The 16,858-nt window shown below is 40.5% G+C and overlaps 1 protein-coding gene across 1 annotated transcript in view; it reads left to right on the forward strand.

The window, feature by feature from the left end:
* LOC147165207 (ephrin type-B receptor 1-like) overlaps positions 1 to 16,858 on the forward strand; it is a 298,813-nt gene that overhangs the window by 275,572 nt on the left and 6,383 nt on the right. Inside the window, exons 15-19 of the mRNA XM_086090150.1 lie at positions 5,163 to 5,230; positions 5,759 to 5,906; positions 9,602 to 9,751; positions 16,191 to 16,387; positions 16,467 to 16,625. Of these exons, the coding sequence (XP_085946276.1) occupies positions 5,163 to 5,230; positions 5,759 to 5,906; positions 9,602 to 9,751; positions 16,191 to 16,387; positions 16,467 to 16,625 (722 nt within the window). The remainder of the gene's footprint in view (positions 1 to 5,162; positions 5,231 to 5,758; positions 5,907 to 9,601; positions 9,752 to 16,190; positions 16,388 to 16,466; positions 16,626 to 16,858) is intronic.

Raw genomic sequence — 16,858 nt, forward strand, 5'->3', positions numbered from 1 at the left:
CTCAGGGCTCAAGTAACGACCAATCACGGCTCAGCTTTAGAAAACAGGTGAATGGGACGATTTTACATCTTAACTCATATTCCACAAATGCAATATTAATCAGAATACCGCGTTTAGGCTAGAGGGACTGCATAGAACATATTGTAAAGATTTATTTGGGCTGACTTCCCCTTTAAGTTATTCTTTGTTTTAAGCTCATCTCTTTAAGCTCATTTATTTTGTTTTTTCTTTAACGTAGAGCAGTGGTGTCCAAACTCGGTCCTCGAGGGCCGGTAGTCCCGCAGGTTTTGGATGTTTCTCTCCTCCAACACAGCTGAAGCTCATCAGCAAGCTCTACTAAGCGTGATAACAATCCTGTTGATTGAAACAGGTGCGTTGAAGCAGGGAAACCTCCAAAACCTGCAGGACACCGGCCCTCCAGGACCGAGCTTGGACACCCATGATGTAGAGCATATAGTGTTCTGCAGAGGTGTACTACAAGATGGCGTCAAAACAATATTTTATATGAGACATGTCTTTGGCCTGAACACAAAAACATTATATACATGCATTATATAGCATGTATTGTATTGTAGATGATTATATGACAAAAAAATAAAGTCAGTGCAAGTGCTGTATTAATTTCAATTTAGACTGTTGTATTTCCTGCTTTTTTGTTGTTTTTGACTATTTATGCCCTTAATTTTCCAAAAGAAATTTCTGCTAAAACATTTTACACTGTCTAAAACAACTATGTAGTCTTTTAGCGGAAAAAAGGAACAAATTGCATCCATTTTGCACACAAAATATGCATGTCCATGCATATTATTTTTGGTAAAAAGAAACATAATGACAGCTTTGCCCATTTCAAAAAAATAATTTAAATATTTTTGGTACTTTTGAGACACACCCTAATTCGCTTGCGTTGCGCAGAATCCTTGTACCACCAAAATCATCACTTTTCAGGAGACTCTTAACAACATCAACCATTAACATTGTGTCATCAAAGAGAGCAAGCAAATTATACGTTATGGGCTCAACACACGGGGGGCGACAGCAAATTACGTACCTCGTCGCCTCCCATGTCAAACTCGACACACGGGAGGCGACAAACGACAGCGAAATACGTACCTCGTTGCCTTGCAGGTCGTAACACACGGGACGCGATAAGCAGCCGCGACGGTGTCAGCAACATTTGTCACTCTTGTATTACAACAGATTTGATTGTCTATTAGAATTGGAGGGAATCTTAATGTTTTCATTGTAATGTAAACACAGAAGTTTCACTACAGTACGTAATTTCAGTATGAAGATCCATCCGTTTCCTATTATTATTATTATTATTATTGTTATTGTTATTGTTATTATTATTATTATTATTAACTGTTACAAAAACGGTAAAGAAAACTTACCAGACAAATTAACCCTGTACAAACAAGCTCTCATGCATCGGGCTTTTTGTTGGCGTCATGGAAATTATTGCGTGAAGTAAATTGTTTTTGGGTTTTTTACAAAATGATAAACGCTGCTAAAATTATCTCATCCATTTTGCTGGATAGCCCACTGTGTAGCATGCCCTGCGTTCATTGGCTCATCAATGAAACCTTTGCTGATTGGTTGAAGCCCCCGGCAACAGCGATAAAAGTTGAACATGTTTCAACTGTCTAGTATTGCGTCGCGGGCCTACTGAGACGTAGATGTGCACGCATGTGATTTTTCACATGCATGAATGTCGCGTGTCGCCGAGGGGGAGGGGGCAAGGCGAATTTTGCCTTGTCGCCCTGCTTCCATAGGAAATAAATTGAGAGCGAGTGACATCGCCTTTCGTGTGCAGAGCCCATTAGATAGGTCAATAATTAAAAATAATAATAATAAAAATAATAGTCATCAACAAATATTGTCTTTCTGCTGCTGGAGTAACTCATTAGCCTGAGTAAGCTATACAAACGCCATGTCAGGTTTCATCCTTGCATTTTGTGCATTTGGTGGTATGTCTGGGGATGGATTTGTTTGTTTGTGTGCTTATTTATTTATTGTGGAGGTAGAATTAGAATGTGCAATTTCTTTTTTTTCAAGTTTGAATTTAATAAACTTAGGTACAAAAAAATACTGCACACCCGCGTCTCCCACTGAGAAACAGATGGGCAAGGAAGAGCTCAGCAGCTTTTCCAGAAAAAGACAAAAGAGAGAAACAACCTCCTGCTCTTTTTTCCACTACCTTTTCTCTTCTTGTCCAGTCCTGCCAGCACGCCGTCTGTCCGTCAGTCCGGCCATAAATTGGATCCCCTTATGAGGCACTGCTAAAAACAGAAAGGGAAACTGTTTGATGCTCAGTTCTCACAGTATGACCCTTTTTGACTCAGGATTCAGCTACTGACACATTCACATGCACGCATGCGCACGTACACACACTTCTTACGGTACAATATTTTGTTCCCTCCAAAATGGTTATACTATATGACCATACTGCCAATGATCTGGATTATTGTGTGCGTGTGTGTGCGTGTGTGCGCGTGCGTGTGTGCGCGCGCGTAAAACAAGATCAAAGCTGCAACATGATGCACGAAGTGAATTGGAAGACATACACACAAGACCACACACTTCAGTGCAAATATGCAACATATTGTCACCATCACTTTGTTGTCTCCTCAACAAAGGTTAGACACTGTATTTTGGAGCAAATCCTAGATTTTGCCCACCCCTGCATTGGCACACTGCAGAAAAAAATGGCAGACACACAAATAAAGGATTTATTCACATTTGGTATTCAATTTGGATAGTAAACAAACTTGTTCTGAGAACAGAAAACAGAAAATATAGTTAAATAATAAATATGTCAGTCGGGTATTGTCACATATGTTACTGTTTTTCCTGTTCAGTAACCTCAAATAATCAATCACTCAATAAAATCTTAATTTTAGAGCACTTTCCATGCATGGGTAATGCAGCATAAAGTGCTGTATACGTAATAAACAATGCAACAATTTTAAGCATACACAAAAACATGCATACTCATACACAGGGTACATGAATGTGTTACTTATAGATTTACAGTTAGAGGTACAATATCTATTTTGCCTGATGTGTTTGGCGCAATGACCTGTCAAAACACACAAAATGTCATAGAATCGTTCCATCTTAAAATCATTCAAGTTGCAAATGTCTGTTTCTAATGGCACTTCCCTTGTTTCAACCTGTATTGTATTTTGTTTGCTTGGCATAATCACCTTATATGATCTACAACTCACTTTCTGGCTGGTCTCTGGCCAACAGCTCACTTTCTTTACATAAAATTGGCTAAATAGTGACGAAATGCACCAAAAAATTTTTTTTTGCAAAACAAAACAAAGTGACAACTCAAATCAAATTGTTTTTCCAATTTGCATTTGTCTGATCCTGCGTTCAGATCTTATTCATTTGTCAACGTCTTAGTTTGAACTCTTAGATTGAACACAGTTTGTTCTGGAACTGGAATTTCTTCATATTTTGTAAATGTAATGGAAAATGGATGGTAAAATACTTACACTGAGGTCTTGTGTGACATCATGCGCGGTTCAATAGACCCTTCTAGTGTGACGTCACGTTTGTGTGCCGCCCATGCTGGAGGACAGGCTGTCAACGCGAGAATTAGTGAGACGTAGAAAGTAGGTGGAACATTTTCTAAATCTGCGACAAATGCAATAGTAAACTTCTGTCCAGCCTACGGTTGCTCAAACAGAGATAGAAAATCGTTCTTTCAGCTACCGGCAGTGATTTTAAACCAGAGGGAAAAGACGGAGTTGAGTGAAAGAAGATGGTAGCTTGCAATCAACATTTATTCATAATTTTAAAAAATTATCGTTGATTTAATATCATAATTTTTTTTTCGTATGTCTTGCAAACATTTTCACATGATAATCATAAAACTTATCGTGATTTATTTAATTTTTGGGAGGAGTTAGCAAGCTAAGATAGCTTGAAAGGCTTTGACGTACAGCAAGACGAGTTTATCCGGATACAAACGATTTAATGAATGACGTTTTGCAACAGTAACTCGTGTCAACCAAAAGATAAAAATAGAACATACATTTGCTGCCACGAGACAAACATTGCCGTGTTGAACGCAGCTGATATCCTTCACCCATCCAGACACAAAGTAATTGTACGACTCCAGGCTCTTGATAGCATCAAAGTCCTCACAAGTGTAGGCGCTCTTCTTTACAATTCAATAATTTAAAATGTTGTGGTAGGGGCAACGTAGTGGCTTCCTTTGACCAGGCCGATGGTGAAAGTCCATAATAGGGATCTTGCCCTCTAACCAACACCGATTTTTGGAGATAGCGCCTCAAGAGCGGCTGGTTCCAATGAGTCGCAATAACCTATTTTCTTACTACTGATGGTTTTTGCTACATTTGTCATATTTCCATTTAAACAAAACGCTAACCAAAAACAGTGCTCTCTCTGTGTATTTCTATTTATTGTTTGCCCTCCAGGAGGGTAAGTAGTAGCTAAGCATTCTGGGTAAAGTGACGTCAGTGAGAAGGGTCTATAGTGATTCAATCTCGGATGATTTTTTTTCTTGCAAATTTATTATCAAATATAACCCCCAAATTTTCCAAATTGTACAACTTAGGTTACTCCTGTGAGGAGCTTGTATTTCCATTTTCGCATGAGTTCACCCTCATTGCAAAAACATAAAAGATAGGTTAATACAGTATAACGATACAAACTTTTTGAAACTGAGAGCTACCACTTGGCTTCTGATTGGGCGTAGCAGTTTGATACACACTTCTGAAATAACACTTTATAATAATAATAATTTACTCGATTTACCTTTACGGTAATGATTTTGTTATTGATAATTAATGAGATTTATTTGTCAGAGGACATGTCATGTTAATAATTTCTCACAACAATTAGAAAACTATATATAAACAATATGCAACACTTTATTTCTACAAATACGTAAAAACAGTCCTAGAAAATCACAATGTCCATTCACTGATGACCTAGTTAGAGTCTGCATATCATTGGAAGTGATTGATTGTTATTTTTTCACCAACCAGTTCACTTTTGCTTAAATGTACTTGTTAGACATGATAAATGTCATACTGGCATGTTTTCACCTGCCAGACCTTCTGCTATGTGAAAAAGTCTGATAACAAATAAGAAAAATTCCCCTGTCTTGCTTTATGCTCTTGCAGCAAAATGACGGGCAATTCCCAGTCATCCAGCTCGTTGGTATGCTGAGAGGCATCGCATCTGGGATGAGGTACACACTCACACACACACACGCACACCCCCCCCCCACACACACACACACACACCCACACACACTCTTTTTTGCTATAGAAATGTATTCATCATCAAGATATAGAAAGAAGGTTCTTGTTTTTTGGTGTTGTTTTTTTAATGATTCAATTATGTGAAATTAAATTTTTATGTAAACCAAAGAAATTCCATCTAGATACTATTTTATGTGGTGATAACAGATACATTCTGGTTATTTGTTGTCCTCAAATAAGCAGCTCCAACATGCTGTGGAATCACAGAAACACAAACATCCGTAAGACTGCCCTGTAATCCTCTATACTCAGTCAGATAGTTCATTGACATAAATGCACATAGGGCTGCCTGCTGGGAGGAAACCCAACGTGTCCATGTTCACAAATCCCATCCCTATTTCAGGCAGAGATAGCACGGAAACGCAAACACACAAAATCCCTTTACAGCTTTACAGTGGTCCAAGTAGCTGGCAGGAGATAATACACGTTCAGATAATAAATCCTGTTTTTTGCAGGTACCTGGCAGAGATGAGTTACGTTCACAGAGACCTGGCTGCTCGGAACATCCTGGTTAACAGCAACCTGGTGTGTAAGGTGTCTGACTTTGGCTTGTCTCGTTATCTGGAGGAAGACACTTCTGATCCCACTTACACCAGCTCACTGGTGAGCACACACACTCACACAAGTCGTCAACATTTATTATTGAATGATGTGCTCTGTGCCCATCCTCCTTGAAATGTCACTGAAGTTTATATAACGAGTTTACACCCGATAATGACTAAGTGACAAAAAACAAGTGGAATATTTTGTGACGAACTCCCATTAACATGATTGGGAAAAAGTGAAAATAGCATTTTAGAGGTGGCCTAGATTTAAATGATAACAGAGCTTCACCTGTATAGCACTTTTATTCCTTCAGGGTAGTCCAAGCACTATACACACACGCCATCCAACCAGTCACATAATGATTAAACTAATAATTCCTGGAGTTTTCATGTTCTCCTTATGCTTGCATGTTTGTTTGTTTTTTCAAATACTCCAGCTTCCTCCCACATTCCAAAAACAGGCAAGTTAGGTTAATTGCAGACTCTAAACTGTTCCAGTTAGTGTGAAAGTTCATATGTGCTATGCGATTGACCGACGAGCAATCCGGAGCTTACCCTACCCTGTGCCCACAATCTGCAGTGACATGCTCCAGCTCACTCGCGACCATAGTAAGGATAAGAAGCATAGAATATGGATGGATGGACTGCGTAGTGTAGTGTCTATATGTCAGGGACAGGCAACTGGCATCCCATTAGCATGCTCTGAATGGCCCCTTCATTAATTTAAAAAATATATAATAATACTACAAAAAAAATTAAAACCTTATTATTTTTCTTTATTTTTTTTATACAAACCCAAATAATTCTTTAAAAATAAAGAAGAATATTCTATGTACGTTTTCTATAAATTACGGGGAGAAAATCGTGCATGTGTGTATGTGGTCTTGTTTTTGTTACATGGTGGGGCCAATATTTCGGGATTTCACCGAGTTGTGGGGCCCACCTATCCTTGTGGGGCCATTTTGCTTGGCCCAACAAGTTTAGACCTCTTTTTGAGGGTCTAGACTTGGTTTTAGAGTTTAGGCTTGAGTTGGGTTATGGTTGAGGTAAGGGTAAGGGTAAGGAATGGGGGTAGGCAATCATTTCTGATGGTTGGGGATAGGGCAAGGGGCTAGGAAATGCATCATGTTAATGAGAAGGCTCCACAAAGATAGTATCGTGAGGATGCGTGCGCGCGTGTGTGCATGTGTGTGTGTGTGTGTTTGTGGTTGAAGGGGAAAACGCAAAATATGAATATAAAATAATAAAATATCTATAATATAAAATAAAAATTAAAATGCAGGGTTCGAAAGTGGTATTAAATTGTAATATCACCACTCACCACTAGATGGCAGACATGGCTTAGTTGTACTATACCGCATCTTTTACTGCCCTATACCACAACGCGAGCGTCGTGTTTTAGTTTTATAGGGGTTGGGGTTTTGTTTTATTTTGATAGGTTTGTTGTGTTTGTCTTGTGTTTCCCCTGTCTCGTTATGTCTGATTACATCCACCTGTGTGTCTTTTCCCTCCCCAGTGTGTTTGACGAATCAGTGCCCTCACCCTATGGTGTTTCTCATTAGTTGTTGTGTATTTAGTCTGTTGTCTTTGTCCAGTCGGCGTGGGATCATTGTTTATGTCAGGTGTTTATGTCAGAGCTACGTTTTGGAAGCTACGTTTTGGAAGCTACGTTTTGGAAGCTTTGCGTTCATCCCCAGTCAAGCCTTGTCACAGTAAGTCACCCTTTATCTCAGTCCAGTCGTCTTCAGTTAGTCATCTTCAGGGTTGGGAGGGTTACTTTTAAAATGTAATCCATTACAGTTACAAGTTACCTGCTAAAAAATGTAGTTACTAATGTAATCCATGTACCATAATATTAAAGTAATGTAACTGGATTACTTTTGGATTACTCCAATATTGAGTATGCTCATGAAGACAAAATAAAAATAAATATCACCACAATATGTATTCTATACAATGTGCCTGTTTTGTGAAAAACACTACTTCACCTTTATATTTTTGTGCAGGATCGTGAGTGGTCGGCGGCAACAATGCATACACAGACTTGATATACTTTTGCTAGAATAACTGTCTTTTATTCCCCGCATATAGCAATCAACATTTATACTGTGCTAGGATAATCGTACGTTTTATCCCCTGCAAACAGTAATCAACACCTGCGCTGTGCTAGAATGATTATACCTTTCATTCCCCGCAAACCGCAATAATCACAACTTGCTTTGCTAGAATTATTGTACCTTTTTATTCCCCGCAATCAACACACTTCAACGTTAAGCAGTATAATATGATCATCATCAGCGCTTACCTTGACACTAGACCGGGGAGCCTACGGTCCGGGTGAAGCGAGCTGCAACAACGGCTGGGCAATCGTACGTGTTCCACAGCTGACTCCATCCGGACCGTGTGCCGCTCTGTCTTTTATTCGTTAGCAAAAAGTTGTGAGCGTGAGAAACCGGGCTGTCCAAGCCCTCTCCCAGACACTCTCGAAAACATGTTTGCGAAGCAGGGAAGGCTGTAGTATATACAAGGAAGAGTTCCCAGGCTGATCCCGCCCTTTATTTACAAATTGTTGGGCACCTGGATTTGTACAACAGTTCAGGACAACAACATATCCTTATATAAGAGGTTACATGAGGACATATCAAACCATGTTTTTTTTTCCCTTCAGTGCCCCTGCTATTTACGGGTGATAGGGACCCGGGCAGCCTACAAATAGCAAAAATCCTTGTGTAATTAAAAATCATGTAGGCTATTGATTGATTGATTGATTGATTGAAGGCCATATGCTGTTTTCGAACTGTCACTGAAAGCAACCACACCTCACAGTTTGATAGATGGATAGATAGATAGATTGATAGATAAGGATGACTGACGATGACGATGTGTGACATCAACTGCAAAATGAACTTTTGTCCCAGTCACAAGTTTAGCCGTGTATATGTTGTGCATGATGTTTAAATAGTGAATTGGTGGGAGGAAGATTTGTTTGGAAGGTGCAACTCACATTATGGTTGTAGGCTAGCGTGCTAGCTAGCAAGAAGCTACAGCGCGTAGCATGCCGCTGGACTCTCATCTCAAACTTTCGCTCCGAGTAAATTCCAGTGAATACCGGTCGCCATTTCCTCTTCCCGTCCGTGAAGCTTTTTCAAACTGCCCGTGTGTGGAGGACACGACTAGTCAGTTTATTCGTTCCCACCTCCCCGACATGTAGCAACGGTCCCACTCGCGCGGGCGCGCACGCGCTCTTTCTCGCTCTGTCCTTCTCTCTCTCTCTCGCCCTCTTTCGCACTCTCTCTCATCGTAGAAATTGTAATCCCTCAAAGTGATCCCCATTTTTAATAAATGTACCTGTAATCTGATTACATGTTTTTTTCCTCTAACTGTAATGGAATACAGTAAAAAAAAAAAAAAATTGCAATCGGATTATATAACGGCGGTACATGTATTCCCTTACTCCCCAAGCCTGGTCATCGTCGTCTCAGTCCAGTAGTCCACGTTGTAGTTAAGTCTTCTTCGTCACGTCACCCTCGTGACCATCCATTTGAGTTATAATACAAATAAATGGCATTTTATCATTGTCAGACATTTACCATCTCGCTCACTGAAAAAAAAAAATGTTTTACTGTGTTTATAGTGCATACATTGTCAGCTTGAAACCTTAGCACAAGTGTATGTAAGATGGGTTGTTGGGGTTATTAGCATATTCTCCCACCTTGTCATCAGATCCATACTTTTCTTCCCTCTATGTGTCAGGGTGGTAAAATCCCAGTGCGGTGGACAGCCCCAGAAGCAATCGCCTATAGGAAATTCACATCAGCTTCAGATGTTTGGAGCTATGGGATCGTCACCTGGGAAGTGATGTCATACGGTGAAAGGCCTTACTGGGATATGAGTAACCAAGATGTAAGTAGCATGCATGACACTTAGCATTATAAACAAAGACAGTCTAACTTCTTAGGTTATGTTTTCTCACTCCTGCTGGTGACTTCACATCACTGTTGATTTGCACTCAGTATGTGTGTGTTGGATTGTGGGTGTGCTTCTCTTTTTCCTTTGCAGGCTGTCACAGCATGTCTGATAAACACACTCATTAATTCAACAATCCATCATCTATTTAAATGTCATTTTTTGTTTTTTGTTTTGGGAAGGGGGGGTTATATTGATCTTTTAAGTGATAATGCCACACTGTAACCAGCAAATATCAAGTAACTGTTGTTCCCGGGGCAGTAGCTCAGTTTAAAGCCTATTTGGTCCCTCTCTAAAGTCAAATTTACTCTACAGAATTGACAGTTGATTTATTTAGTGTTAAACCAACTCTGCAGAGAGTTACTCAAAGTAAGCTCCCCCCACTTGATTAGAACTCTCTGCTGCATCATATTGCTCATCTGGCCATATGATATAATAATGTGATAAGGTTTTAACTCATTTGCTCCCCAAAACTTATAAATATGTTCTATTTTAAATGTTTTAAGTGTCCCAAAGGCGTATTTATAAATTATTATGGCTTTTTTTCTTAATGCTAGAGCATACAGAAGGCTTTGATGCAGCCTCTCACTGCAAAGAACGGTTGAAGAAATGGTTACAAAATTACAAAAACTGCCAGCAGGTGGAAGCAGAGCATAAGAGATCAACCAGGGCCATGTTGCAAAAAGCTTTCTTGAACAGAATGATGAAACTTAGCTATATTCTAATGCTAATGGCTCCAAAACAGAAACAGATAGAAATATACATTTTTCCTGAAGAAAGAAGATACTCTAATCTTTCTTCTGGTAGGTACCATGTTTTTATAGCAATAGAACACAATATTATGTGGGCCTTGCAAAATCAGTCAAAAAATGGCTGACAATGACTGAGTTAACATTATCACAATGTCCGTCAGGATTTTTATTACATCATTGCTGAAATTATTGTATTATTGGGTTAAATGCAAATTTTATGAAATTTTCAGCCGTTAATACAGTTTCAGAAAATTATTGCATCACAGGGTGCTACACTCCTAGCTTTTGCATTACATTACGCAGCTTTTTCCCCTGCTGTAACACTGGTGAGGGGAATACACAAGGAATGTCATTCACAGATTCCTGTCAAACTGTACACAAACAAACAAATCGTTTTTTTGTGGGGGGTGTTCAGTATTATGTAACTGCCAAACTAAACTTTGCATCTGAATCTTCGGCTGAAATGTTTGCTTGTCAAAGCATATAAAGTACACAGCTCTCCTGTTGTTTCACAATTCATCTTTCTCACACCATGTTTAGCTCCCTTGCAAACTCACCTCTTATGCTCCGATGGCTACCCTGGAGCAATCCAAGCAGCCAACACAATACAGCCGTGACAGAGACAGTATAATGATAGAGACTTTTTATATATAATGGCAAAGGCAGTGCATAACGATGAGGAAAGTATGTGATATCACTTGCAGCTAACGAGGGTCTAGCGGGGTATTAAGTATGCAGGAACCTCACGCAAAGCTGCACTACGCACACACATGCAGGAAGCCATGCATATATCCAGCTCACACATCCAAAATATTTCAAAAAGGAGCAGACTAAATTGCAATTGTCAACGGGGTTACCACAGGTGCTGTGTTCAACATGAATTAATCATGAATCCACAGACCTGTGATGTTTTACTACACTTGCTGCTATTTTGATTGTCAGCAATGCTTAGAAAGATTTTTTTGCAGCACAAAGCTTAAGAAATGTGTCAGGGTCAAGTGGAGTTCATCCAAACTCGAAAACTCCCGCTGCAGCATTTCCAGTCAGAGCAGTATGTCATTACCTTGGCGTGCCATGCGGTCGCCCTATAAGTATTTTGACACCGGCTTATAACTTTACATTCATGTGGCAAAAAAAAAAAGAACATGATGTATGATTTCCAGCACTCTCACTTTTTGCTTTCTTAAAGGCTCGAAAGGCAGTTTGAAGCTTAAAGGCAAATGCTGTCAAGGAGGCTCGACTGAGAGGCAGAATAGGCGGAGATAAAATAAAATTGTCCATCCAGGTCAATGATTTAACAAGGACTCTGCAGTCCAAAAACGTGTTTGTGTATACACCTTATGTTGTATGGTTGATACCACAAAAATCCCAAATGCCATTTATTACTTCAAAGTTTGCAATTTTTAATGAAATCAAGAGTCTGTCCGTTCAAAGCTAGTGTACCTGCGCAACATCACAGACCTGTAGACGAATATTTTTGATTTCCTGTGTGATTGCAAACACAACCAGCATGAAATTCTTGTTTCTTGTTTCTTGTTTTTGAAGTAATATATAAATAATTTGGAGCAAGAGGGAAAATCTGAAATGGACAATTAATGTTCATGTTACAATGTACACTGCTTCTCACAAAAAGTCAGCTGCATTAGGCTCCAGCTCACCCACAACCATGAAGATGACAAGCACTAAAGAAATTGGATGTTCAAAATTGAATTACAGATTGGGCATTGTTTTTTGTCCCTCCCTCCTCCTTCCTCATATCTCTCTTTTTGGTCCATCTAAGAAACTTGGGGTGCTGATTAGCAAACTGCCAGGCTTCCGTTCTATCTCCCTCTGTTGCTCATTGTCATTTTTTGTGTTTTTTGGACAGGTTGTGACTGTGAAGATGAATTGCTTGTGTGTTCTTATATACTTGGCTATTCTGATTATTGGGAAGCAACATGTTGATTGCACTTAACTGACGTTAACAATGTTACGGCCACAGATTTAAGCAAACACACCTCGTGGTGTAAGGTGGTTATCACATCATCCGCAAGGAGATATCTTGAAGTTTATCTGCCCATTGTCATGCACGGATCGCACAAGCCTGTTTGTGTTAACGCAACGCCCGAGTCCTCCTCCCTCTACAAATGAGGGACCCATCGCTAGAGCCCAGGCTTAAGGGGTCACATGAAATGCATGGGAGGGGCAATTACTATGTATACCCTAGAGAGACAGCATTAACTTGCCCCATTTATCTGGATAAATTCACGTAGCACTGCCATGCATCTATCCATTGAATGGCGCCTGCTGACAAGTATTATCATCAACAGCATTTGCAGTACATACACATACAGTAGACGGCGACGCTGTCGTGAGTATGTTGATGCTGCAGCCGTATTGGATGAGGCAAAGTGAAGTTATAAAGATGCCTTGTTCACTTTCTCCTTGGAGATGTATGTATCATCAAGCCAAAACTCATTGAATTAATAAGGAACCATTACCTTTGATTGTATTATCATATTCTAACTCAATCTTACTAATTATATGCCGATATAATGGCGAATACAATTGCCACATCCAACATGGCGGCTGCGCTGACATATCGCTTTGAATGGGCCACCTGTTTGAATGGTGTCTGCAGCAGAAAAAAAAGAAAAGCAAAATCCAACCTCAATTTAGATGCCCACACAAACGATATGCGGCTCCCGTGGTTTCATTTTTCAAGTGGTTCTTTAGTTGCAGACACGAATGTAGTATGTCTCTCCCCACTTGCAGTACTACGTACATGTTGTACAGACATGTCTTGCCACAGTACACAATACCAAACAAAAAAACTTGCAGCTTCACTTTGAGAAATGTACATGACTCTTGCACACCAAAATTGACGTTGATGTCATCATGCATCAGTCGCGTATAAGTCAGCGTACCTAACATTATTTTCAGTAAGGCTCTGATTGGCTGTTGCAGTTGACTGGCCATCAATCAAACAAAATCACACCACTGTTTATTCATATTTTTTAATGTCTTATTGATAAACTCAACCTTAGTATTTTAAAACACAAAATTAGCTACTATGAAAAATATGATAATCCCAAAAAATATTTTTAGGAAACCATGCCTCAAATGGCACAATCATCATGGTGGGTGGGCACGGACCCCTAGCCCATAGCGACGGGTGTGCTGCTACGATTGGCTGAAAATACACATTGTACCATCCCACAAAGGCGCAAACGCCCATTATGCCCAATTAGACCAGCGCAGTGTCTACGAAAATACCAAAACTAAGAAAGCTCCACGCACTGTGCGCTAGATTTGTGTCTGGAACAAAAATAGGGGCTCTTGCGCTTTGAGCTGATATTGACCTGGAAAAAGATTTTTCCTCGGCTTCTCTTTGCTTTGTATCTAAACGCAGAGGGGTTGTAAATGAAAATAGGTTATACAGACATGTATGTTTGTTTTCAGCTTCCTTCAATGTGCAACATTGCGCTGTAGCACTTTTCTGCTTCATCTCTGCTTGTATCTGGTACAATGCCCCATGTGACACTACCAAATCATATTGCATATTCCCTTAGAACAGTTCTGCTGCCCAACGTTTCCATATGACTTTGTTGCTACCAACATTTCAATAGAGCCGCAGCGACCATGACAATGACTTTGAGATGGTGATGGGTAAAAGGTCGTTTTACTGGGCAACATTTCACTCAATATTTCAAACTTACTCCATTGTCCGACAGCAGACAGAAACAGAGAATATGTGAATGAAACTTCATTAGGAACTCAGCTCTATTAAAATACTGTATATGTTTACAGAGAGCAGAACTCCTACTTTTCATGCGTTTTTAGCTAGTATTACGCCCCTAGCCGTTGGCCCTCTCCAACCAATCAGCAGCTCAATCTCTCAAGCAGCTGTATTCCATTGTCTTGATTTACTTACCAATGTAACTAATTTAGAAGTCAACCTCCAAGTGGTATATTAGGCCCCGTCCACACAAAAGCCAGTTTCAATGTATCCTCACAAGTTTCTTACCGTTTAGGCCGTTCGTCCACACGATGGCGCGGTTTTGGAGCTTGAAACCGGTCACTTTTGAAACCGGGCTCCAGAATGGAAAGATTTCAAAACGCGCCCGGTACGCGTCCGTCTGGACACCATATGCCATATACCATATACTCCTACAGTGATGACATAATGGTCGCAGCTCGATGACGACGCATTGTCGCAGATTGATGACGTATGCGCCAATTCTTGCGTGACTGTGCGCAAACTGTCAGTCTGTCAACAACAATGGCGGATAGCCATGTCGTAGTCGTTTTTTAAGCAGTCTCCTTAGCTTGCTTATGCTTTTGCAGCAAAATATTTTGCTTCTTTATTTCCACGTTCAACAAGCGGTGTTGTACTTGAATCACCCGCCATTGTCACTTCTCCTGTGTTCGTCTTTTTCATGTTGTTTCGATACATGCAAAGCCATGTTTGTTATGTAGATTGCAATAGAGTTAGAAAAAAAAAAGTGTTTGTCTTCTTCGCTGATTCTTCTTCTACGCTTTTCGTTAATTCCCTGGGGTTGCTCTACAGCGCCACTCCAGACGTGGCATATACATTACAGCCATTAAACGTCCTCAGTGTCTTTTTTTTGGACACACGCAAGTCTTGAAATGCTTCTGTGTGTACGAGATTTGTTTGAGGAACGAAGCCGGCTTTGCTTCCGTCTGTGTATGTAAATGTATCCGCAAAATTTTTTTTTCCATTTGGGCAGTTCGTCCACACAGCGGCGCCGTTTTGGAGCTTGAAACGGTCACTTTTGGAACCAGGCTCCAGAGTGGAAAGATTTCAAAACGTTCCAATGTGAACACCATATGCAGGATACTCCTGCAGTTTGATGACGTATGCTCCAATTCTCGCGTGACTGTGCGCGAACCGCCAGTCTGTCAACAATGGCGGATAGCTGTGTCGTAGTCATTTTGCGCAACCTCCTTAGCTTTTACAGCAAAATATATTTGCATGATATTGTTGTACTAGAATCACTCGCCATTGTCACTTCTCCTGTGTTTGTCTCACTGTTCTGTATATACTACTGGATAGCCGATAGCCCATACACGCCCATGCAAGCTGTTGCAGCGACAGGGCGCCCCTTACTCCTCCCATCTCGCGAGCAGACTACTGTATAAACGATACGTATACGTACAGATTAGACATGTACAGCTCGTAGGCTAGCAAATGTATAGGAGAAACGTTTCTTGGGAGGAGTAATGTGGCGTTAAACGCCCTCAGTCTTCTTTTGGACACACGCATGTCTTGAAACGTTCCTGTGTGTACAAGATTCTTTTGAGGAATGAAGCTGGCTTTGCTTCCGTGTGAAGAGGGCATTAAACTAGTGTTGTGACATTTGCAAACGAAACGGCTCTTTTGTGGTGAACAAACAGTGAGAATCCATACACAGCTGTGAGAGAGCTGTTCATTTATGTATGTATGTATTTATTTTTTGCTAATTTGGTTTGGTATTTAGTAACGGTGAGGCCATCTGGTTAAATGTACAAAATATAACACTTTTTAAACCAAGACTTCAACTTGCAATCCTTTGTTGTGGCCCTTCATATTATTGTGAACATCAGGCAGAACTTAACACTAACATGGTGTCTAAATTTTCAAGGTGATAAACGCCATTGAGCAGGACTTCAGACTGCCAGCTCCCATGGACTGTCCAACAGTTCTCCATCAGCTGATGCTGGACTGCTGGCAAAAAGACAGGAACGCTCGACCAAAGTTCCCCGATGTTGTCAACATGTTGGACAAAATGATACGCAACCCCACATCCCTGAAAGCCGGCACCAACAATGTTGCGCCAGGGTGAGGAGAAATTTAAAGGAAGTATGAAACATTTCAAACGCCTCTAAAAATGTATTTTCTTATACTTCTCCTCTGCCAGTCCTTCCCATCATCCTTTGTTAGATCGTGGTGCGCCAGATCTAAGCCGGTTGAGCTCCGTGGAGGACTGGCTGGCTGCACTTAAGATGAGCCAGTACAGAGACTCCTTCCTGGGATCAGGCTTCACCTCCTTGCCACTCGTCACTCAAATCACTGCAGAGTAGGCCTTCTCTTTTCAGCATTTCTCCTCTCTGCATGAGTCTCACTCCCATTGTTCCCGTGTCAAGTGTGCATCTTGTTAGCTGGAGATCTGGCAAGGAGGCTGCTGGCTGCTCCATGTGTGCATCTGTCTGCCATTCAGAGCCACCCCCCTGGCTGCCGACAAGTTCTATTCCTGCTCACTTTTGTTATCATGGTGCAAACTGCCATAACACTTGGTGAATGGCTCTATTT

Source organism: Leptonotus elevatus, chromosome 11, assembly GCF_054856555.1.
Source record: "Leptonotus elevatus isolate MCC_2025b chromosome 11, RoL_Lele_1.0, whole genome shotgun sequence".
NCBI lineage: Eukaryota > Metazoa > Chordata > Actinopteri > Syngnathiformes > Syngnathidae > Leptonotus > Leptonotus elevatus.